The following is a 25,535-nucleotide window of genomic DNA, read 5'->3' as shown; positions in this document are numbered from 1 at the left end:
ATTAAGATTAATGACCTAAAATAATTCATTCCAGCTTGACAAACGTTCACAGGCTAAGTCTTATTTTAAAGTGAGAATTATAAGATCTAGCAATGTTTTCTATTATATTAAAAGTTATAAAAAGCACAAGACTGTTGGGGAAACTGTGCTCACGGTTCTTTTAATCTGTATCTAAGGGCTGCAGGTATGGCTCAAGTGGTGGAGTGCCTGTCTAGCAAGTGCAAGGCCCTGAGTTCAAATCCCAGTACTGTCAAAAATAAATAAATAAAATACATTTTAAAAAATTGGGATTTCTAGGTCTTAGAAATTTGGCTGGCTTTCTAGCTCCCTTTTCTGCCCAACAGCAATAGACGCCCAATCCTCCTTAGATAAGAGCCTGTATCATATCCTAATACAAAAAAATCAGTTAATCCATACCTAAAAGTAAAGAAATAAAACTCAAAGAAATTTTTTTTATGTTGCATGAATTCTTACTTAGTCTGAACAAACAGGTAAATTGCAATTTCCAAAGCTGGTTTCTCATCCTCAAAACAAAAGTACTTTTGATTACTTTGGTTCTTCTTGCTCTTTCTAAAATGAAGGATTTAAAAAGTACAACAGCAAAGTAACTATCTTTTTCTTAGTAGCACTGGGGTTTGAACTCAAGGCCTCATGCTTGCAAGGCAAGTGCTCTACCACTTGATAGCCACTCCACCAGTCCCTAAGTAACTATCAAGATTCTGACATCATTTATTGGAAACCTACACTGAATGACATTATTTGATTACTAAAATCTCAGTAAGTCAGAAAAACAATGTCAGAGAATATAGGTTTTTTTATTCCAAATGAATTAATTTAGCTTAAACTTATAAAAATATATATTATGCAATACTCAAAAATTTGAATTTTACTCTAAAGCTACTTTATAAAGAGATTACATTGACATTTGATTTATAATACTAAATTCTCTCTAAAGTAAAAAATTGCTTCTACATTTCCAGAAACAATTGCACATTTGCAAAATCTTTATTTTGGAAAAAAACATTCAACGTTATTTTATCAAGTAGCACATGTTACAGGTGAAATAAAAACTTAATACCTACCTAATATGCAGAATACATCAGCAAGGATGGATGGCATATCCTCACGAAATTCCTAATTTTAGAAATATATTTACAATGAATACCAGAATAGCACAGGGCAAGTATTATGATTTCAGGATAACACTCTTCAGTGAAATGTGCAAGCTAACAAAACCCAACATGCTTACGTTAAAAGTCTTAGAATTAAGTTAAATAAATATGAGAAAACAGAGAGAGATAATGGTCAGAAGAAAAGGTTTAGAAAGTATTTGGGGCTGGCAGAGCAGCTCAAGTGGTAAAACACTTGAATACCAAGTGCAAGGCCTCCCCCGCAAAGGGAAAAAGTATTTAAATGTCTACCATAAAAAACAGAAACCTAAACAAGCACCTCAGGAAATCACTGGAATTTAGAATACCTCACACCTACCTAAATCAAAACTGTAAAAAATGGTACACTTTTCATCCAAAACTTTAAATGTTGTGCCCAAATCTGAGTCAACACTTGATCTATGCAAAAATCATAGTGGTATCAGAAGATGAAAAATCTAAAAAATACAAAACTAGTTAAAAGCTACTGTCTATTATAACTCAAGATTCTGTGAAAATGAAAATAATTACCAAAATCTATCTTTATTTTCCTTATCACTCTTGTTTATAGGTTTTGAAGAAGGTAACCTCAAATCCTCTGTTTCTGGATGAGAACATCAGCATTATTGCACATTTGTCTCCTGACTTCCCACTCCCATGCTAAATTTTAGAGCCATTTTCCATTAGTAAGAATCATAGTTCAATTATTGCAGTTAGTAGTTTGCTGGCACTACAGCAACCTAAAAATTAGCCTATTTTCAGAGACTGTAAGAAAGAAATTCTGAAGAAAAACTTTCAACTGCAAGGAGACATACAAAATATAATTCTGTGGCTAAGATATTAGACATTGTATATATTACCATGAGAAAGCCTTGACAAGACAATCTGCTGCAGAAATATAAAGATATCAATCACTATGTGATCAAAAGAAAGAAGCTAAGAACTAAGCACACAAACAAAGTTCATTTGGACTATTTATTTTCAGTAAAGGGAAAAATGATTGTCAGATCCAAAAACAAACTACAACTTAAACAGATGTCCAATTTACAGAATGAAATCACCTTAGTAATCAATCAGATTTTAATCTCAAGTTTCTCAAGGACTATGAACTCCACCTGTATCTACTTAAAATGCAAGTACTCAGGCTACTTACTTGAAGACTAGAAATAGAGCAATGCAAGAGTTTTCAAACATGAAATATTACTTGTTTAAGAAACAGACCACTTCACCATGAACTAATACTGCTTTTATCAACTAGAGACAGCTTAGGGATAAAAAAGAAACTCATATTAAACCCCTACTGCTCAAATGTACTGGGGGGGGGGAGTCAACAACAGCCAAACTTAGAATTTCCTTAAGACTATCCTAGGAAAGTATAAAAATCATGCAAAGGCAACTATCCCCCCCCAAAAAATTCTACAGAAACTTACAGAAACACAAGAGAAATTCATATTGAGACCAAGAAGCTCCATCCAACCAAAATAATACTTAATATAAAACTGTTCTGAACTGAACAAATAACTTTACACAAGTCTAAAATCCAGCTGAATAATATCAAAACAGCATTATTTCTTATAAAACCTCATGCTTAACTTCTGGTTTACAATAAACACCCTTACAATATTGACAGCTCATCTTCCAATTCAAATACCAAACCACAATGAAAAGTATCTGGTCTGAATCTAACTCAAATTCTTCAATTAAAAAAAATGAGGCAGAATTAGCTGCTTACAGGTTTAAAAAAAATCTAGTTAATATTTTCTAAAACAAAGAGCAAGCAGATAAAAATTGGAAACAAAGGAATGTTAAGCTACATGATCACAATTTAAAATAATTTAGTCCTCGATTTAAAATCCTCAATTTTAGACATAATTAAGTAAAAATGACTCATTATGCTCTATTGCCAGAAAAATATTTTAGCCAACTCATTTTTTAAAAGCAGCATTTTAAAATAAGAATAGCTTCATTACAGTGCAATTTCTTGCTCTCCCCAGCTTACCTAATCATTTCTACTTTATTCACAACCAAACAGAAAGATTAAAATAACTATTCCTGTGTAGCAAAACATGGCTTACCAATATTACCTCAAAATTTCTACTACTGTAATTTTGAATAAAACGAAATTTAAGTTTTAAGGGTTTTTGTATCAAAAACTAAAAGATATGCAAAAATTGTTTTAAATATATATATATATACTTACACTAATATCAGTAAGAACAGTAGATGCCTGTTCATGCTTTAAATTTCCTTTAATGACATGATATGACAATTCATACAGAGCTTGCTGAAAATCTGTTGAACATAAAATACACAGTATAAGGACACAGTCTTTTGAACAAGAAAGGCAGACTCTTGGGCAAAAATCTATTTATTTCCTACTTCTCAGAATTATTATAAACACCAATAATGAATATATATACTTCTAATGCTTTCTCTAGCAATTAACCATTTTATTTTTGTAAAATCACAACATTAATAATTTAGGGAAAAGTTAACCATTCCTGTTCAACTATAATGTAACTAGTAGTTGAGCATTACCATCTATTCTTTTTGTCTACAGATTTCACATATTCACATTCATTGTGTACAACCTTTAGTATTTTGATTTCTCCATAGCAATTTTTTTTTTGGTACTGGGTATTCAACCCAGGGCCTCCTACAAGTTAGGAAAGGTCTCTACCACTGAGAAGCCTTTCCATTTGCAGACAGGGTCTACTAAGTTGCCAAGGCTGGCTTCTAACTTGAAATCCTCCTGCCTCAGCTTCCCAGGTAGATGAGATTACAGGTGTGTACCACCACATCCATCCCACAACACTTTAAAAAACATTTTATCATGCTACTAAAGTCTCCATAATTATTTTCAATGACCACATAGAATTCCAACAAGTGGATATAAACTAACCATTCGCCTCACCAACTTCATAGATTTTTTTCTATATATATTCAGATTATACTCATTTGAATCTCAGAGCTATAGTGACAAGAAATAAACATAATACTGAGTTTTATCCATACTCTACTACCAGAGAAACCTCACCCCATATCTGAATCTTTTTGTCTTCAATTTCTTTCAAAATTCAAATGAAAAACATACTCATGTAGTCATATACTATGAGAACTGTCAACCACAAGTAGCCCCATTCATACAAATTCTTTTTTTTTTTTTTTGGTAGTACTGGGGTTTGAACTCAGGGCTCATGCTTGCTAGCAGGCACTCTACCACTTGAGCCTCTCTGCCAGCCCAAACCCCCATTCATTACTGTCATACCCTCATTTCTTGAAAAAAAAAAATCTTGTTTTTGGAGTGCGGAATTAGGGGTTGAGTGAACACCTTCTTTTGGATATCTTTTTCTTTAGTTCCATACACTAAGAACTTTATCCCTTCCAACCATTAAAACTAGGAAAAACGATGCCTTATAATCCCAGCTACACAGGAGGTGGAGATTGAGAGAATAGCAGTTTGAGGCCAACCTGGGCAAAAAAGTTATTGTGACTCCAATCCCAACCCAACAAGCCATGAATTGTGTTTCATGCCGGTGACCCAAGCAATGTGGGAGGCACAGGTAGGAGGATCACAAAACAAGACAAAAAGTGAGGCCCTCCCCAAAAAATAACTAAAGCAAAAAAGTGATGGGGATATGGTTGAAGTGGTACAGCATCTACCTACAAGCACATGGCTGAGTTCAAACACCAGTACCAATAAAAAAGGAAAACAAGCAACTCTAAAATCACTAACATAAAGTCTATAATTCCCTTTGTAGGGAAACCAAAAATTTTTCAAGACAAAATGGCAGGTAAAAAATGAAGTATTTAGCACTGGGGGTATAGCTCAAGTGGTAGAGCATCTGCCTGGCATGCTGGAGGCTCTGGGTTCAATCACCACTTCCTAGAGGAAAAAAAAAGAAATGTTTAAAAATCTTCTCCTCTGGTATGACTACTAGTCACAAAACAGAAACATAATAGAAATCAAAATGTGTGTCAATCCCCTTCACCAATGAAAATACTATTTTGCAATAAAATAAATTTTTCATTAAATCATTTTGTAATATAATCTGATTATTCCAATTCTTTATACACAAACACACACACACTCTGCCCTTTTCACAACTATGCCTTCAGCATGCTTATATATAAACTATATAAAAACAAAGGGAAATGTCTATTTATTGTGACAGGAATAGTAAATCAATTTTATGCTTTCCATTTCCATTAACAAAATGCCTTAAAATAGGCAATACTAATTATTTAAAATTATCCAGACAACTAATATTTTTAACACCATCACTTAAAAGGACAAAATAGTCGGTTATCATAAAAGTTCCCATAAGAGTATTCCTCTAGCACATACTCACTGGAGTTCAGGGAATTCTAATCTTAATCACAGAAGATTAAAATAGAGAACAAGTGGCCTGAGTCATTTTGCTGACACTAATGTAATATAAAAATACACTGTAATCCACAAAGTAGCAAAAAAGCACCCCAGTTCACAAGTTTTCTAAATGACTATTTAAGAGAGATTTGTGGGCTGTTAGAGTGGCTCAAGTGATAGAGCACCTGCCTACCACATGTGAGGCCCTGAGTTCAAACTCTAGTACCACCAAAAAAAAAAAAAAAAACACAAAGTGGTTTATAACTCCCATTGTATTTTATCCATAGAAACATTAAGTGGTGCTTTAAGACTATGAGCAAGAAAGAAGGGACTTTCAGAGATTTCTAAAAGTACTTTGTGGGGTTTGAATAATGAACATACCAATTCATAGAATGTCTGATATCACTAGTACTACTCATGTTTATCAGTTATTGTCACAATGTTGTTTCATTGGTGGGGGCAAGGACAACTTATAAAAGTAACAAATATTGTAGGCAAGGGAAATTGCCTACTTGAGATGAAATTAATTCCAAGGAAGGGCAGAAAGTAAAAGGTGAGAGAGAACACTACCCAGTAAATCCCCTAACAACAGAACAAAGTTGATTCTGAAGAAATAGCATCCAGTCAGCTTCCTGCATCAACTACCAAACTGAGTGCTCAGACCAAAGCCCTACTGGCGGACATCAAGCAAAGGGTGTGTATGTGTTCAAGAAGCAATCAAGAAGAGAATAATGGCAATTCAGCCAATGAGGCCACACTCACAACTATTTTGGGTTTCATATGTAAACCAAAACAACCATTCAAATTAACAATAATCCTGCTGGTAGAGTGGCTCAAGTGGTAGAGTGCCTGCCTAGCAAGCATGAAGCCCTAAGTTCAAACCCCAGTACTGACAAAAAAAATAAATATAAATTAACAATAATCCAATACTTAGTAAAGATCCAGAGAGTCCCATTTAAGTGAAAGAGCAGTATCATTGTGTTATAAGAAATTTATAGGTTTCTTTTAGAGGTCTCTTACACCTTGAACTAAGGTTTCAAACAAGATCTCTCTTTTTTTTTTTTTTTTTTTTTTTTGGTGGCACTGGAGTTTGAACTCGAGGCTTCATGCATGCTAGGTATGAGCTGTACCTGTTGAGCCACTTGGAAAACCCTCAAACAAGATCAAAATTAACTGAGAAGTTTGAAACTGATTTGAAGCATGGGGAAAAAATAATTAAGTATCTGGGTAGTTTTTGTTTTTTTGAGAAAAGGTCTCATTATGTAGTTCAGGCTGGCCTCAAATACTCAATCCTCTTGCTTCTACCTTCCCAATGCTAGGATTACAGGCATGTACTACCACATCAGCTTCCAAGTGTTTTTATGAAGGAATATTTTTGTATTTTCTTACATTTCTGGCAGTTGACTGACTTACACAAATAAGAACACATTATTTAAATCTTAAAAGTGATTATGAGCGATTGTACAAGTTTTTTTTTTTGTTCGAAGTGCTAGGGATTGAATCCAGGGCCTCATGGTTGCTACACAAGTGCTCTACCACTGAGCAACCTCCCCAGCCCAATTTTATAATGTTACAAGCAGAATAAACAAGCTAATAATTTGTGGGGTAGCATATTAGAGATGTTAAGTCTTAAAAGAAATTGCTCAAAAAAGAGAAAACCAAAATGGACCTTCATTGGTTTTAAAAAAAAGATACTTGCCACTCAAACATCCAAATGTCCTCTTAAGTTTTACTTAATGTCTTATAAACCAAAAGTAACCTTTTCTATAGAAAAACATTCTGTTCTTATCTGCTATCAAAAAAGCATAACTGAAATAACTATAACAAATTTCCCAAATTGATTCTTAGGTTAATCCAAAATATTAATTATAAAAATGTTTTTCAGCTGAGCACAGGTGGCCCAAGCCTGTAATCCTAGCCACTTTGGGAGGCTGAAAATCAGGAGAATCTTGATTCCAAGCCAGCCTGGGCAAAAAAGTCTGGAAGATCCCATCTCAACGGAAAAAAGTTGGTCATGGTGCTGCATGCCTGCCATCCCAGTGACAGCAGGAAGCTTAAAATAGGAGGATCATAGTCCAGGCCAGCCTGGGCAAAAAGTGAGACCCTAAAATATCCAGAACAAAAAGGGCTGGAAGTGTGGCTCAAGTGATAGAGCACCTGCCTCACAAACACAAAGACCTGAGTTCAAATCCTAATACCCTCAACGAAAGATACATATGAAAATACTTCAAACTGAACAGATACAATTGCTTTATTTTGCCCCTCCTTTGCCGTGACTAAATGTAAACTAAAATTTACATTTCATTATATAACATTTTACTTAATAAATCCTATCCGTGACATGCAGTAAATAACTCCTTTGCTTTTAATGTTTTCCATGACAACTGCCTTTAACAAGATCCCTAAATACCACATGAACATAACCAGCTTTAGTAAAAACACTGAACTCAGTTTGTGGAAATTTTCTGATGGAAACAAGATCAAATTGTTTTCCTTTCCACGCTAGTTTTATCTCACATTTAGAACTGGTACAGCTAACTGCTGAAATTTAACTAAATGTGCAAACTCCCAATTTTAAAAGTCAGGCAACATACATACATACATACATACATACATAAATAAATAAGTCAGGCAATAGCATTTGACTATAATGCAGGTCAAATAACATCAGTATACAAGACGTATAATCTTACTCTAACTTTAATCTTGATTGTATTCATATAAATGCTTTCTATAATGTGAACCTTTGGTTTTCATGCAAAAAAATGGAAAATTATTAATTCTAATCAATTAAAAATGCTAAGTATGATACTTTTAAAATCGTATCTCTGGGGTTGGAGGCACAGCTCAAGTGGTAGAGTGCCTGCCTAGCAACTACAAAGCCCTGAGTTCAAACCCCAAAACCACCAAAAAAAAACAAAACAAACAAAAAAAAAAACATACCTCTGTAAGTCGAACTGTCATGGCTTTTATTTTCACTGAGAATCCGACATAAATGCAAGCTAAAATAAAACAGAAAAACTGTATCAATTTCCAATCCTAAAAATAGATGATCTAATAGAGCAAGTTATGTGTGTTAAAAATATACATGGAAATGTACCAGATACATTTAAGTACAATAGTTCACAATGACAACAAACTCCAAAACCCTAGCTGGTCAGAAATGGAGGATGCTAAAATCAATTCACTATTCTAAAAATTACCAAGTAATTTTTCTAAATCAAGCATTTACTCTTCCAAACTATGCAACTGGCTAGCTCAATAGTAAATAAGAAATACCTGTTTTTGAAATATTTTAGCCAATAAAAAAGGGAATGATAAATGCAGAATCTACACTTTTAAAAAGATGTGAAAGTAGAGAACTATTTGGGAGAGGGGAAACAAGCAAGAGAGGAGGAGTACACTGGAGGATGATAGGAGTGTGTGATCAAAGTACATTGTATACGTGTATGAAAATATAATGAATCCCATTATTTTGTTCAATTAATATATGATAACAAAAAGAGGGAATGACAGAATTAAAACATCACCATTTTAAGATCCCTAATAAAGAATCTAGCCATCTGTCAGCTGCTCACATCATAAAAAACAGACTACCAATATTATGTGGCTCCTGATCTTAAGGAACGACTACACTACAGAACTAAAATCAGTATGTCAAAGAGACACTGCACTTTCTCAAATCAGTATGTCAAAGAGACACTGCACTTTCTCATCTTCATTGCAGCACTACTCACAAAACGCAAGATAAAAATCAACCTATGTGAACATCAATGGAGGAATAGATAAAGAAAATGCAGGAGAGACTGGAGGCTTAACTCAGGGTTAAAAAAAAAACTTACCCAGAGACAATGGGTTTGATCCCCAGCACCGTAAAAACAAACTGAAAAAGGAAACAAGACGTATATACCCAGTGGAATATTATTCAGCCATAAAAAATGAGATTCTGTCATTGACAACAACATGGATGGAACTGGAGGACACTGTGTGGCATTTGTGAGATTAGTCAAGCCCAGAAAGAATCATACCCCATCTTCTTACTTGCATGGAAAAGCTAAACACCTGATCTCATAGAATTAGAATAAAATAATGGTTACCAGAGCCTGGGAAGAGTATGTGGGAGGGTGTTGGAGTGAGGATGACTAAGAGGTACAGGGGTGCATTGCATGGGAAGCATAACTTCTAATGTCCTATAGTACTGTAGGATAACCATGGTGGACAACAATTAATTGTGCATTTCAAAATAGCTAGTAGAGAGGATGTTGGGTGTTACCGACACAAAGAAATGATAAATATTTGAGGTTATGGATAAGATATGACAACTACCCTGATCAGATCACTACACATTTTATGTATGTATCAAAATGTCACACTCTACTGCATGAATATATTCAATTATTGTGTCAAGTTAAAAATAAAAAATGTATTTAGTAAAAGAACATACCACCCACCTACAAAGTTATCTTAAAAGAAACCCAAAAGTCATGAACCAAAATCTGATCAAATTTTCTAGATCCAACTATCAATTTACAGTAAATAATAAAGACAGAGAAACATACTAAGTGATATTATTGGGATACAATCACCAAAATTCTGACTATGGAAAATTGTACTAGACAATAACCACCTCCCTTCAACAAATAAATTGCAAAGAAAAATAAATGATAGTGGGGGATTCTCTGATTAAGAGAGACTCAAGAAACTTCTCAATTACAACCGTGCAGATCCTTACTTGAATAATTTTGAACTATTTTAAAAATTAGTATTCATTAACAGAAATATTAAAGGGCCTTTTATCATTAAAAGGGCCTCATGTATTAAACTAACACTCCCAGTTCTAAGAGCATTCTTTAGGAAGGAAAACGATTCCAGTTAGAACCTTAAGAGTTGCAGCAAGAAAATGACGAAGAGCTACTCAGGAGGCAGAGATCAGGAAGACTGTTGTTCGAAGCCAGCCCGGGAAAATAGTTTGCGAGACCCTATCTCAAAAAAAACCCATCACAAAAAAAGGGCTGGTGGAGTGGCTCAAGGTGTAGGCCCTGAGTTCAAAACCCAGTACTGCAAAAAAAAAAAAAATGAAAAACAGGATGAACAATCCTAAATGAATGTTAAATCAGTATTAGTAACAATCATGTGGCATTTAAACATATAAACAGTTTAAACATATAAATAGTATAATAGAAAAATAATATTGAAATATATCAAAATTAAAGTAGATTTACACAAAAGGTTCTTTCAAATTTACCATATTCTTTGGACAACTATACACAAAAGTCAACTCGAAATGAATTAAAGACAAAAGCACAGTCAGGAGTGGTTGGGCACAACTGTAATCTCAGCACTTGGATAGTTAAAGCAGGAGGATCAAGTCTGAGACTAGTCTGGGCTACATAACAAGACCTCATTTCCAAAAAGAAAACAAAGACAAACATAGGAACATGGGGCTGGACATAGTAGCTCATGCATGTAGTCCCAATTGCCTCAGGAGGCAGATATTGGAAGAATTTAGGTCCATGTCAACAAACAAGCTGGGGGTGACATGCACACCTGTAATACCAGCTACTTGGGAGGTATAGGTAGGAGGATCATGATATGAGGCCAGCCCCAGGCAAAAAATGCAATACCCTACCTGAAAAATAACAAGATGAGATCTTGTTATGTAGCCCAAACTAGTCTGAGGGCATCTCTTAAAGCACTTGCCTAGCAAGAGTGAAGGCCTGAGTTCAAACTCTAGTACCACCAAAATAAATAAATAAGACATGAAAAGGGAGGGAGGTAGGGAGGAAGAGAGAGAAGGAAAGAAAAAAGGAAGAAAGGAGAAAGAGAAAACAGAAGGGAAAGCTTCACGATAATGGTCTGGACAATATGATTTTTTAGATATGACACCAAAAGGGCAGGCGACAAAAGCAGAAACAGGCCAGATGCCAGTGGCTCATGCTCAGGAGGCAGAGATCAGTTCGAAGCCAGCCTGGGCAAACAGTTCGTGAGACCCTATCTCGAAAAAAACATCACAAAAAAGGGGTGGTGGTATGGCCCAAGGTGTAGACTCCAAGTTCAAACCCCAGTACCACAAAAAAAAAAAAAAGTCAAGTGTAACTACATCAAACTAGCAAACTTCGGTATAGCAGAAGAAAGTCGAAAGAGTGAAAGGGCAACAAACAGAACAGAAAAAAATATATGAACTCCATATAGATACAGGTTAAGTACACTGAAATACTTGGGACAAAATCTGTTTCAAATTTTGGGTTTTTTTTGTTTAGACCTAAGTCTAAACAAAAACTTCATTTGTTTCATATATACACACATAGCCCAAAGGTAATTTATATTTTTTTAACTTCATGCATGAAACAAAGTTTACTGTGTAATGAACATCACAGGTACATTTTATTAGTCTTTATAGGCATGCTTACATGGAGGAATCTGGACTTGAGGGGATTTGGCATGTGTAGAAGACATTACTGCAGCAGAAGGGGTATAAGAGAGTCTTTTTTCCCCTTATAAATTGTGTTGTGCACCTGTGTTTTGACTTCAACCTGTCACCAAGTCAGGTGTGGAATTTTTCACTTTTGGCATCATGTCAATGCTCAAAAAGCTTCAGATTTTGGATCATTTTGAATCTTTGATTAGGGATGCTCAACATGTATCTGATAAGGATAAGTAAATATCCAGAACATATAAGGAACTCCCACAACTCAATAGGAAAAAAAACTTGATTAAAAATGGGAAGGGGGGGGTTGGTGGAGTGACTCAAGTGGTAGAATGCCTGCCTAGCAAGCATCAGGCCCTGAGTTCAAACCCCAGTACTGCCCAAAAAATTTTTTTAATGGGCAAAGGGAGAGGACACCGAGCTGTTAGGTCTGCAGGCACATTTCCAGGAGCAAGAGCTGACTTATTCCCTCCTCTCTTCCATTTAGTGTTACAACCAACAAAGGCCATTTGTACCACAAAAAACAACGACAAAAAAATGGGCAAATGAGTTTAAGTAGACATTTCTCTAAAGATACATATACACACATCCAACAAGTATATGAAAAGGTGTTTCAACATCACCAATCATGGGAAATACAAATCACCCATCAGAATGACCATTATTTTTACAAAAGAAAAAAAATGTTGGGAAGGATAAACTGGAACTCTTGTGCACCACTGGTGGGAATGTAAAATGGTGCAGCCACTGTGAAAAACATTATGAAAGTTCCTCAAAAAATTAAAAAAAGGAACTAGCAGAGTGGCTCAAGTGGTAAAGCACCTGCCTAGCAAGCGTGAGGCCCTGAGTTCAAGCTCCAGTACCACAAAAAAATTTAAAAAGAACTACCTTATGATCCAGTAATCCCATTTCTGGGTATTTATGCAAAAGGATTGAAATCAGGATATCAAAAAAGACATCTGTACTTCCATATTCACTGCACCACTAATCACAATAACCAAGTGCAAACAGACCACAGAGAAGAGTGAATAAAGAAAATGTGGTGTATATACATGCAATGAATTATGATTTAGACATAAAAAAGGAAATCCTGTCATGGTCTACCACATGGATGAACCCTGAAGACAGTATTCGAAGTGAAAAAAGCTGGTTACAGAAGGACAAACGCTGCATGATTCCATATTAAGTATCCATTGTCAAACTCAAAGAAGTAAAGTAGAATGGTAGTTAACATGTGCTGGGTAGATGGGGAAACAAGAGTTGCTGCTTAATGGGTATAAAGTTTCAGTCATGAAAGACAAAAATCTAGAGATTTACCATATAACATTATGCTTATACTTAAACTGTACTGTTCACTGAAAAGTTAAGAAGACAAACTCATGTGGTTTGGGCTGGGGACGTAGCTCAGTGTTACATTATGTGCTTAGCACGCATAAGGCCCTGGGTTCAAACCCCAAAATAAGGCATGGGGCAAGTGTGGACTGAGTGTGGGGTGGGTCACTCCCCCTTCTCTCCCACCCCCCGCCCTTCTTACCCAAGGACATCACTACCCCATACTTGCTTGCTTGCTCTTTGTGTCTGTCTCTCTCTCTCATACACATACACACACACACACACACACACACACACCCTCTAGGTGATCTAATCCACTTCTAAGGCATTAATTCTTAAATGTCTCTGCTTCTGATTTTTTATTTTATTTTTTTGCAGCACTGGGGTTTGAACTCAGGGCCTCACACTTGCTAGGCAGATGCTCTTACTACTTGAGCCACTCTGCCAGCCCTTTTTTGTGATGGGTTTTTTTGAGATAGGGTCTCAAGAACTATTTGCCTAGGGCTGATTTCAAACCTCAATCCTCCAGAGGTGCTATGATTACAGGTGTGACCAGTACATTGCTTTGCCTCTGATTTTATCTCCATGTAAATCCTACTTACAACTGCTAGTGGATTTGCTGGCTTGGATTTCTGGTAGACTTACAGATGAAAAACCACCCAATCCTAAAATCTTGGTCATCTTCTCCCTAGACATGGCTATGATCCAGGCTTTCTGTCTAAACAATAGTATCACAGCTCAAAAATAAAATCTGCAGTACCATGTGACACCGTGCCCTGGCTTTTTTTTTTTTTTTGAGACAAGGTCTTTCTACATAGCTCAGGCTGGCCTTGATCTCACAATTCTCCTGCCTTAGCTTCCCAAGTGCTAGGATTACACACATGAGCCACAATGCCCAGCTTTGTTGTTTTGTTTTGTTTCTTAAGAACATGCCTTAGAGCCAGATGCTGGTGGCTCACACCTGTAATCCTAGCTACTCAGGAGGCAGAGATCAGGAGGATGGAGGCTCAGCCCAGGCAAAAAGTTCACGAGACACTATCTCAAAAAACCCTTCACAAAAAACGGCTGGTAGAATAGCTCAAGGTGTAGGCCCTGAGTTCAAACCCAGTACCAAAAAACAAAACAAGGGAAAAAATGCCTTTTTTAACAGTCTATGTGAATAAATGAGAAGTTTATATAAGAATTACTGCCACACATCAAAACACTATGGCTGTCCACAGGAAAGCAATTGTGAAATTGTAAACTGAACAATCTTGTTATATGGAACACCATTTTTTTACTTGAAAAATGACTGACAAACTATGATTATTCAGACTTGGATCTTTGAGAGGCCACTTTCTCAAAAAAATGAACCAGTGAGTCTGTCATTTCAAGGAAAACAACAGCATATTTGTTGCCAATGATAAAATCTAAGCTTTCAAACAAAAATTAGAATTTTGGAAAACTTATTTCTGCCACCATGAGAGTAACTTCAATTCATGAACACTTTCCTGATCAGTTCAATAACAATACTAAAAAAATGTGTTTTTCTATATAATATACAATGCAGTATGCCAATATTTGGAAGAGCTATGTAATTCAGTCAAACAATATTTTCCACTTGACTGATGCAGATTGTTGCAAAAATGCACAGATAAAAGATGCACTCCAAGTGAAAGAGAAATGATTTTAACTTACAAAGCACAAAAAGTTCACTAATGTGGTTTCAAATTCAATGTTGCAACAAACTGCAAAGAAACTGCTGGGGGGGGGTGAGGACGGAAATCACTTGAACCCAAGAGTTTGAATCCTGAACAGAGAGACTCTGCAGCAAAAAAAAAAAAAAAAACCCTACCACTTGACAGAATTTTGACATGACATCAAGGAAGAATATGCAACAACTATCCACACTAATACATAAGACTTAAAAATGAAAAGAAAAATAAGATTCCAGAAGAATATAGAAAAATAACTTTATTAATCATGAAGTCAAGAAAAACTGCTTAAATACAAAAAAGTACTAATCACAGTGGGCACCAGGGGCTCACGCCTGTAATACTAGTGACTCAGGAGGCTGAGACAGAGATGATCACAAAGAGTTCCTGAGATTTCAGCTCAACCAATAGTTGGGTGTGGTAGCACATGTCTGTCATCCCAGCTACACAGGAGGCTTAACTAGGAGGATCTTGGTAAAGGCCGGCCTCTGTTTACAGAGCAAAAAGGCTAAAGGTGTGGCTCAAGGAGTAGAGTGCCTATCTAACAAGTGCAAAGCCCTGAGTTCAAGCCCAAATTTTACAAAACAAGTATTAGCGGAGTGCTGGTGGCTTACTGCTGTAACCCTAGCTACTCAGGAGGTAGAAATCAGGAGGACCTTATCCCAAAAAAACCCATCACAAAAAAAGGGCTGGTGGAATGGCTCAAAGTATAGGCCAAGTTCAAACCCCAGTACCACAAAAATAAATAAAATATTAATCATAAAGCAAATGATGGATAAATCTGTACATTAAAAAGAATAACTTGGGGCTGGTGGAGTGGCTCAAGGGGTAAGAGCACCTGCCTAGCAAGCATGAGGCCCTGAGTTCAAACCCAAGTGCCACTAAAAAAATAAAACAAAATGAAAAATTTCCATTCATCAAAAGTCACCATTAAGGTCAGGTAATCATGGGGGACACTGACCACGAGTTTGAGGCCAGCTTGGGTTACATAGTGAAACCCCATTCAAACAACAACCAAAAAAGGTCACCATTATATGAGTACATATGCAAGCAAAAATATGCTCATATATTTGCAACAAATGCAAAAAGCTCAGATACCAACTATATAAAGAACCACTACAGATAAATGAAAGAAATGAAAATAACTTAATAGAAATATAGGCAGAACATATAAAGAAGCCCTTCACAAGAAATCAGAACTCAACCAATAACATATAAGATGCTCAATGAAAATATAAGCCACAATAAAATACCATTGCAAACATATCATACTGACAAAAATTTTAAAGTTTGGCCATATCAAATGTTAGTGAGGATATGAAACATAGTCAACTCTCACACTGCTGACAGTGTTACATACAGAAAATGTTTGGCAATCCCTAATAAAGCTGAAATTAAGTGTAATCTATAGCCCAGCAAATTGATACTTGAGTATATACCCTATCAAATACATGTTTGTGTACACCAAAACAATTAATAAGAATGTTTCGTATTGGCACTATTTGTAGTAACTTAAAACTAGAAACAAGAAAAGTGTTCACCAACAGCCTAAAAATTAAACAAGTTGTGGTTTAAATGGAATATTTTGCAGCTATGAAAATAAATGAAGAGCAAACAGACAACATGGATGGATCCTAAAGACATTAATTGTTGAGCAAAAGCAGCCAAATACAATAGAATACTCTATGATTTCATTTACAAAGAAGTTCAAAAACAAACTTACTAGATAGCAAAACGCAAGGAAGAGAAAAACCATAAATGTCAAGGTAATAGTTACCACAAGGGAGGTGGAAGGGTTTGATCAGGAAGGGAGGTTATGTTGCCTTGCCCTAAGTGTGAGTTAGGCGTGTGTGCCTTTTTTTTTTTTAAACAGGGTGTCCCTATATAGCCCAGGCTGGCCTCAAACTCACAATCCTCCCGCCTCAACCTCCTGAGTGCTGGGATTATAGAAGTGCACCACCATGCCAGCTAGTATGTGCATTTTACAGTGATTGTTTAAACTCTACATTTAGGTCTTATGAGCTTTTCTGCATTTTTGTTAAATTTCAGTTTAGAAAAAGAAATATTCTTCTTACAAGTTGTACTAGGCCTTAAGGAAAATGAAGACAGCCAATAAAAGCATGTTACAAGAATTTCTTACTCTTTTTATATCTAGCAATTCTTTTTCTAGTCAATGAAACAAATCATTTTGTTAAGCCTAAATATGATACCACATTTCCATCATTCACAGAGAGATTATCTACTTTACAGAATACCCACACCCTTGCAACTCAGCTGTCTTTTTATTATTTTAATACTTCATCATCAAAATGAGCAGGGTGAGGCTATTAAAAGCCAACAGAGTAAACTTCTACTGGAAATAATTCACTTGTAGGTCTCACAAAATTATTTTTAAAACCAAGGAACAACACAGGCCCTGAGTTCAAACCCCAGTACCTCCAAGAAATAAATAAAAACCAAAGAAAAAAAGGCCAAGAGAAAGCAATTACTAAATTAAATCTGCATAAATTCGATAATCTCATTTAGTTGTGTTTTTAACTACTTCTCATTAAAAAAATCTTCAACAGCTAGTAGAGAGAATTTTGAATGTTCTCAGCACAATGAAATGATAAATGTCAATGATACATTTTATACATATACTGGTATATATGTACCCCCTTAATATATACAATTACTATGTCACAATTAAAAATAAAAATATGTATTTAAAAAAAAAAAACATTTCTTCAGAGAGCACCTTACAAGCAGTAAGATAAACTGATTTAAGTATGATCCTAAGTACCTTAAACCACTTCCTTGGAGAACTACCCAAATCTTCCAAGAGGTTGAGAACACTAGTTATACTTCTAATTTCACAAAATGTTAAACCTACTATAAGTTTATGTAGAATATAAAACAAAAATCAATCTTCTACCCAACAGTCATCATAGAAATAACATCTGCTTCAGACTAGCATCAGAAAATATAACCTAAAAATGTCTGCCATCTAGTCCTTTGGTTGAGAGTAAATATTTAAGAAAATCAAATTGCATCAATATTTACTATGAAATAAACAATTTGCCATGATAGTTCTCATTTCCCCTACAGTTTCAATTCCTTTTAGAACGTAATAGCTGGGGAGAGGGGGAAAACACACGTTGGGCCATGGCTCAAGTGGTTGAGTGCTTGAGCAGGCCCTGGGTTGAATCCCCAGTACCACAAAAAAAAATTTCTAGAACAGTGGTAACTGCTATGTCTAAGTAGTTAATAGAATCAAATAACTCATTTTTCCCTTTGTACTAGACTACTAAAATGCAAGGGCAAATAATCCTTCTCATAGAAATAGATTTTTTTTCAATTTTTAATTCTCTCTTATGGCAAATGCATTGATTCCTCACATTTTCTTTTTTTTTTTTTTGTTGGTTTTTTTGTTGTTGTTTTTGTGGTACTGGGGCTTGAACTCAGGGTTTCCACCTTAAGCCACTCCACCAGCCCTTTTGTGATGGATTTTTTTCCGAGATAGGGTCTTGTGAACTATGTGCCAGGGCTGGCCTCCAATCCTGATCCTCCTATCTCTGAATAGCTAGGATTACAAGCATAAGCCACCAGCGCCCAGCTGCTTCCTCATATTTTCAATAGCTTCATCTACTTCTTTTAACAATCTTAATGCACTTACCTTTTTCAATAAGCCTTACAAATGACTGGAGGAAAGGGCTACATCAGTGTTCCAAACTCCTACCTAATGGTACAGTCATTGTTACATAACATTAAGAAATAATTGAAATATAATTCTATAGGCCACAAACATATTCATTAGGATGCAGATGATGATGTTATAATGAACTATTAATTAGCATCTCAAAGATTCGTTCAAATTGTGTATGGAATCATTAATGGGTTATTACATTCAGGCAATTTTACTTGCATAACAGATACTTAAACTTCCCTAGTATAAAACAGGTATTCATTATACAGAAGGTAATGAAAAAACACTCACTAAGAATTTCCCCCCTCTAAGAATTTGTAGATTTATCTATGATCTCTTCTCCCTACGTAATCCACTAATAGAAAAGCAGCAAACAGCCTTAAGATTTTTTTTGAATGTTGCATTTGTCTTAGCACATATCTGTCAAACTTTTAGTAACCTAACATAAATTAAGGGAGGACAGGAAACAAAATGACCTCCAACAATTGCCCATTTTAATATGCCTTAAAAATAATCTAATTTTGTCTCAGTCCAAATTCAAATTATTATTTTAGTCCTTTAATAATCTCCAAATATTTGAGGTTACCATTTTTTCCACTTTTGTTAAGTTTTTGTCGATACTGGAGTTTGGACTTGGCCTCACACATGCTAGGAAGGCACTCTACCACTTGAGCCATTCCATTCCACAATCACAACAGCACAAAACTTTGTGCTACTGTGGAAATGCTGTGTCAAGTCCCTGAGAACAAGGACAGAAATCTACTTTCTCTCAAGCTGTAAAAATTGAATAAATTTCCTACATTCTTCCAAGGACTTCAGAAGTATTTTGTGAATACTTAACATGAATATTTACCTTTTCACCATACCTGCTCCCTATTTTCCAGCAAAAAAGAAATACACAAGCCTCAGCTACTTGATTCTGTGCACATCTCAAAGTTGGCTTCACATATAAAAGACTGACATTCATCTGTGCACCACTGAATTTTTTCTTCTTTTTTTTTGTTTTGGCAGTACTGATGTTTGAACTCAGGGCTTCATGGTTTGCTAGGCAAGAGCTCTACTGCTTGAGCCACAAGTCCAGCCCTCCCCCCACAACACTAAATTCTTAAAAGCAAGACAACAAAAATGTTTAAATTTGGTTAAACTAAGAGCTTACCTCTATTAACAGTGTTGTAACACAGATATAACCCAAAAACTGAATATTGAGACAAAATACTTTTTTCTGGAAACATGCATTTATGAAGGAAACAGGAAATGTTATAAAAGACAAATTAACAGCAGTCCCTGCCCTTACAGTAGGAAAAAGCACAAATGTATTTATAGCACTAATATTTAAACATTATAAATTTTTAAAGAAAGAAAGCAGTAACTTAAACAAATCTCTTAATATTGCTTCTACATTTTCTGAAGAATGCATTTCTCTTTCCAGAAAAACAGACCAAGACTTATACTTAACTCATGAACACAGGTTGAAATGAGAAATTAAATGCCAAGTGAAAATTAAGACATCAAGAAAAGGTTGCAGATAAAGCTTCAGCTGTATTTAGTGCAAATCTGAAGGGGAAAAAAAGACTAAAAAACCAAAGCTAAAATTTCTTAGAATGATCTTATCCTCCTTCCTTCCCTCATTCCAAGAAATTCAGCATTTAGTGAATATCCAAAAGTACTTACATAAATTCTGAAATGTCTGAGATCATTTAGTAGCAAAAGAAAAAAAATGGCATCCCAAGCATTTGGCAATTAAATTTTAAAACTTATTTGTACCAACCAATAATCAATAAGACCTAACAAAAATTTCTTATTGGATATGCAAATCTGTTTTTAAAAAATTCTTCAAATAAATGATACTCAACAAATCAAAATATTTCAAAACTAGACCACATATTGACATGAAGCTAGCATCTTCAGATTAAGAGCTACAAATATAGTGGCCCATTAAGTTGCTTTGTGACAAAGAAATGCTGAGCTCACTGTGTTAATAATTTCTACTAAAAACAGAATTCTCCACTGGATCTATCAGTACATGCAAGTGTATTAGCATAATCATGGGCAAGTCCTATGCTAACATGAAATCATTAAGAAACTAAAATTAAAATGATTAAATCCATGTCTTACATATATGCAGAATTTGAAGACTTTGAATTTAGATGTGAAACTTTAACACCAGTTCTAACAATTACTGCAAAGAACAATGATTACCTTTGGGAGTCCTCCTTTGCCCTTCTGATGCCTTTCAGAAAAGATTTAATTTAAGAGTTCTATAACTTGTTATTAAAAGCATAACTGCCAGGCGCTGGTGGCTCATGCATGTAATCCTAGCTACTCAGGAGGCAGAGATTAGGAGGATGGCAGTTCAAGGCCAGCCCAGGAAAATAGTTCACAAGACCCATCACAAAAAGGACCAGAGTGGCTTAAGGTACAGGCCCTGAGTTCAAACCCCAGTCCACAAAAAAAAAAAAAAAAAAGGAAATAAAAACACAACTGATAATAGGTATGTGGTGGATGAACCATCTGACAGGCAAAACAGTTTTGCTCTTCTGCTTAATTACCTAATAAAACTTGTTCTTCAGGCTGGGCTAGGGGCATGGCTGAAATGGTAGAGTCAAGCTCCAGGCCCTGAGTTCAAACCCCTGTACTGCAAAAAAAAAAAAAAAAACCACCTTATTCTTCAAAGCCAAGACCTTCTATCTAATAGTTGCCTTTCATGGGGCACAATTAATTTGTCTTCTTCTCATGTTGCTTTTATTATGTGTGTGTGTGTGTGTGTGTGTGTGTGTGTGTGTTGCTTAGGATGGAAGTCGAGGCCTCATACGTGCTAGACAAGTACTCTATCACTAAGCTATATCCCTAGCCTCATGTTACTATTAACACTAAGACACTGAAGTTGACTACAAGTCTCAGAATGAACTTATTCTGGTAAGAAGCAATAGACAAGAAATTAACAATCTCATGAAATACATCATACATTTTTAAAGACAGTTTTCAATCAAGTTAAAGCTTATCTGGTAACTTATCTCATTAAAAAGGAAAAATCAGTCCTGCATACTGGAGAGGGTGAGACAGCAGGATGGCAAATTCAAGGGCAGCCTTAGATACATAGCAAGATGCTGTGTCAAAAATGAAATAAATAGGGCTGGTGGAGTGGCTCAAGCAGTAGGAGTGCCTGCCTAGCAAGCATGAGGCCCTGAATTCAAACCCCCCAAAAAGTCCACACAATACACAATTCTAAATATTGGTTATATTCCAAAGCCAAATCTATAAATGGATTCACTAGTAATTTGGGTGACACTCTACTTTCATTTTTAACATTTCCAGTTGCTGTTTTATACCTTCATTTCTAGTTGCTGTTTTATATTTAAGAGGCTCTGTTTCAAAAAAAAATACTTTTTTGTAATATATTTAAAATGCCTTTTGTTCTAAGAAAATGAAAATGCTAACATCTATCTTTAGCAAAATACAAGAACTCCAAAGTTAAGCTATATGCTACAATGTTTTCATAGATGGAATAGAGGTCAAATAAAAGCTAAGTACTGGATAGTGATGTGTTTATTTAAAATATTTCATTATGTCATATATAACTTTAAAGTCACCTAGGTATGGTGGTACACAACTGTAATCCCAAGCCAGGCCCAGGTAGCTCATGCCTATAATCCTAGCTACTCAGGAGGCAGAGATCAGGAAGACCAAGGTTCGAAACCAGCCCAGGGAAATAGTTTCAAGACCCTATCTCGAAAATACCCAACACAAAAAAGGGCTGTGGAGTGGCTCAAGTGGTAGAGTGCCTGCCTAGCAAGTGTGAGGCCCTGAAGTTCAAACCCCAGTACCACACAAAAAGAAAAAAAAAACTGTACTCTCACCATTTGGGAAGCAGAGCAAGAGGACTGGAAGTTTGTGAACAGCCTGTTCTGTTCCCAAAAAAAAAAACTTTAAATTCTCTTTATATAACAGAATATAATCACTGTACTGTGATTTGTATCTACTATAATTCAAATCACATTCCACAAGCCATGCAACAATAACAGTTTTTAAGTAGCTCTTTTAACACAGGAACTGTGACAGGTAGCATGGATCATGTAAATGTACATAAAGTGAACTCAAAATTCTTTTAGCTAGGTATTTGGACCTCATACATCACTTAGTTTTTCTCTACTGCCATTCAGAAGCCAAGTAGAATTTCACCTCCTATCCCTAATACCAGTCATTCTAAGGTGGGAAGCAATAACAGTAAAACTGTCAAAAACAGCAGCTGAGGGCTGGGGGTATAGCTCACTGATAAGAGTCTGTGCCCAGTACTGCCAAAGAATAAAAGTTAAAAAAAAAAAAAAACCACAGCTGGAAGGAGAAAACTGAGCAATCTACAAAGATGAAAGCCCCTAAATAAATAAGGTTTTAAAAGTAAACAACAATGAACTGGTTTATCCATTTTGGGGGGATTACCCTAAGACATCTGAAGATGATGGTTTGCTTGGGTTACTTCCCTTCCCTACACACAAAGGACCTGATACCTATTTGTTAACTAGCACATACAAGGATTTGGAAAATGTTCTAACAAGTAAATGTTTATCACACAGACTTATCTGAAAGTTAATAAACCAATAAGCACTATAAGCATATGCTGGAAAGGAAATATGAGACATAGTCCCTTTCCTTCAAGTGCCTCTCAATTCATTACAGTACAAGAGTATATACATAAAGGGGTCAGAAACCAATTAATTCCTAACCTGAGTGGTACAGACTTTAAGTGCAAGAACTGTCCTGAGAAGTTTAAATATCTAAATAAAGGCCGCAATAATATTATTTTTAATAGCTATCACTTGTGCACTTACTGTAAGCCAAGTGCTTTACAGGCATTATTTAGTCTTCACAACAAACCTTTGAGTACTTGTTATTCCCAATTTACTCAAGGGGAAACAGTAGTCAAAGTGGTTAAGGAACTTACCCAAGGTCACTCAACTAGTTAAGTGGCTAAGACAGCCGCTTATTCAGGCAATCCAATTCTTGAGCTCACACTGTTAAGTTTCATAAAACCGTGAGGGAGTGAGGGAGTGCGGGGATGGGGGGAGAGTGCGGGGGAGAGTAAACCATATAGTTTGGCAATATTACAAGAGCAAGATCAGGCAACGCGTTCCCGGTGCTTTGCTCCAAGTAACAAAGTTCTAAAGATTCGTATCTTCCCACCAGCAACTGTAAACTAGGTACAGGAGGGGGTGAAGGGAGACGACCCAAATAGCTAACGAGTTAATCTCATACAGGATTGAGCTTTAAACTTCTAAAGCGATTCAGAGACGAAAATCAGAACTAAATTATTTATTTTTAAATTTGTGGTTAAGTTTGCTGCTTAAACGATTTCCTCACCACCCTCACCACCTCCCTTCAGGTGGAGCGCTATTTTGGGTAAGGAAACCGCAAGTATGGCAAATTACTGTTTTCTGTATTACCGGAAAAAAAGTCAGTTTTATGACTAAAGGAAACAAGCTATCCTAGGTACTCAAGAAGCTTGGAGAGTAGCCAGAATTACAGTCCCAGGGCAAATTGGGGCTAAAGAAACATTTAACGATGAAAGTTGAATACAACCCGACATCGCTCTAATGTGAAAAGATGGAGCAAAAGAAATGCCAGTGGGTCTTAGGGGAGGATGGCAATCCCCGCCACACTTTCCCACCGTCCGCGGCGATGCCCAAGGCCAGGACAGTCCAGGATTGCGCTCCCTAGGAGAACTAGAGGTGCCAAGCCTGGCTGCTCGCAACACCTCGGGATTCCCGGCTGCGGGCGGAGAGGGGTGGAGAGTGTCCAGGACAGTTCGCCCTCCTCGGACTTCGGGCAAAGGAGGCGCCAGGCTCCAAACTGCAAAGTCGAATGGGTGCAGAGTGAAGAAACGGGACAGAGAGAAATGGAGAGTCCGAATCGCTCCGGCGTAGACCCATAAAGAAAAAAGGAGCCAAGTGAGCCCAAGGGAAGAGGGGGACAAAAAGAGACTGAACAGAAGCGCCGAGACTCGCAGGGGCGAAAAGGGAGTACTGCTACGAGACTAAAAGGAAACGTGCAATACCGATTTCGGAGAGACCAGAGAAGGAAGGAGGTTGGTAGCAGTTATCTGCACCGCTCCTCCTCTGAGTTCGAAACTCACAGCCAAGCATCCACAACCGCCGCCCGAATGGGGGAGGGGGCACATCTCCCCCTCCCCCCCGACCTCCCAGCACACTTCAGAGTGCTGCCAACGCCCAGGCCCGACCGGGCCGAGAGCCCGCCTCCGGCCGGAACACTCACAATTCGCCTCTCCCTGATTTCTCCCAGTTCTTTATCCACTCTGCGGGAACCACCACCGTTGCGGCCGCCATCTTCGCCTCACTAGTAACAGAAGCCCGGATGTGTAGCACGCGAGCGAAGGGTCAAAGGGGAGCACCGCCCACGAGGAATGCCGGGAGCTGCTAGTTCAGTTTTTCGATTTCCCGCCCCATTTTTCTGCGGAAAACCTAGGCCCGGCCGCCTACGAGGTTGCGTGGCGGAGATCCTTCCGTGGTCGGTTTAGCACTGGGACTGCGCTGGCCGCGCCCTCCACCCTCCTGGCCCTTGCTTCCCTTTAGGAAACACGCCAGCCCCACACTGATTGGTAGCCCTTATCTCTTCCTTAGTGCTACCCCTAGACCACTAATTCAAGCACGTATTTTTTCATTGTGCGCCAGTATGTGCTAGATACTGGGGCTAACGAAAACTGTTTGGCTATTACGCCTACCCTCAATGAGCTCACCGTCAGTGGGAAAGAGAAATACAAGAAAAAAAGAAATAGCTTAGAGAAATCAATCGGGGTGCAGTGCAACGATTTATTATTTATGTCAAGCAATGAGCTAACAAGGGATACCATCTAGCCCCGGGAAACACG

The 25,535-nt window shown here is 36.8% G+C and overlaps 1 protein-coding gene across 8 annotated transcripts in view; it reads right to left on the bottom strand.

The window, feature by feature from the left end:
- Thoc2 (THO complex subunit 2) overlaps positions 1-25,180 on the bottom strand; it is a 115,075-nt gene extending 89,895 nt beyond the window's left edge. For 5 of the 8 annotated variants that reach the window (XM_074062909.1, XM_074062914.1, XM_074062915.1 and 2 more), the window contains exons 1-4: positions 24,923-25,179; positions 8,461-8,519; positions 3,349-3,440; positions 1,083-1,134 (exon numbers count right to left, since the gene is read on the bottom strand). In XM_074062909.1, coding sequence (XP_073919010.1) covers positions 1,083-1,134; positions 3,349-3,440; positions 8,461-8,519; positions 24,923-24,993 — 274 coding nt within the window. In that variant the 5' untranslated portion in view covers positions 24,994-25,179. Of the gene's footprint in view, positions 1-1,082; positions 1,135-3,348; positions 3,441-8,460; positions 8,520-24,922 lie in introns of all 8 variants that reach the window. The other 3 variants (XM_074062910.1, XM_074062913.1, XM_074062912.1) reach the window with 1 other exon arrangement.
- Between the last annotated feature and the right edge of the window lie 355 nt (positions 25,181-25,535).

Source organism: Castor canadensis, chromosome X (genome assembly GCF_047511655.1).
Source record: "Castor canadensis chromosome X, mCasCan1.hap1v2, whole genome shotgun sequence".
NCBI lineage: Eukaryota > Metazoa > Chordata > Mammalia > Rodentia > Castoridae > Castor > Castor canadensis.
Note: the sequence above shows the minus strand (reverse complement) of the source record. Positions and strands in the feature narration are given on the sequence as shown.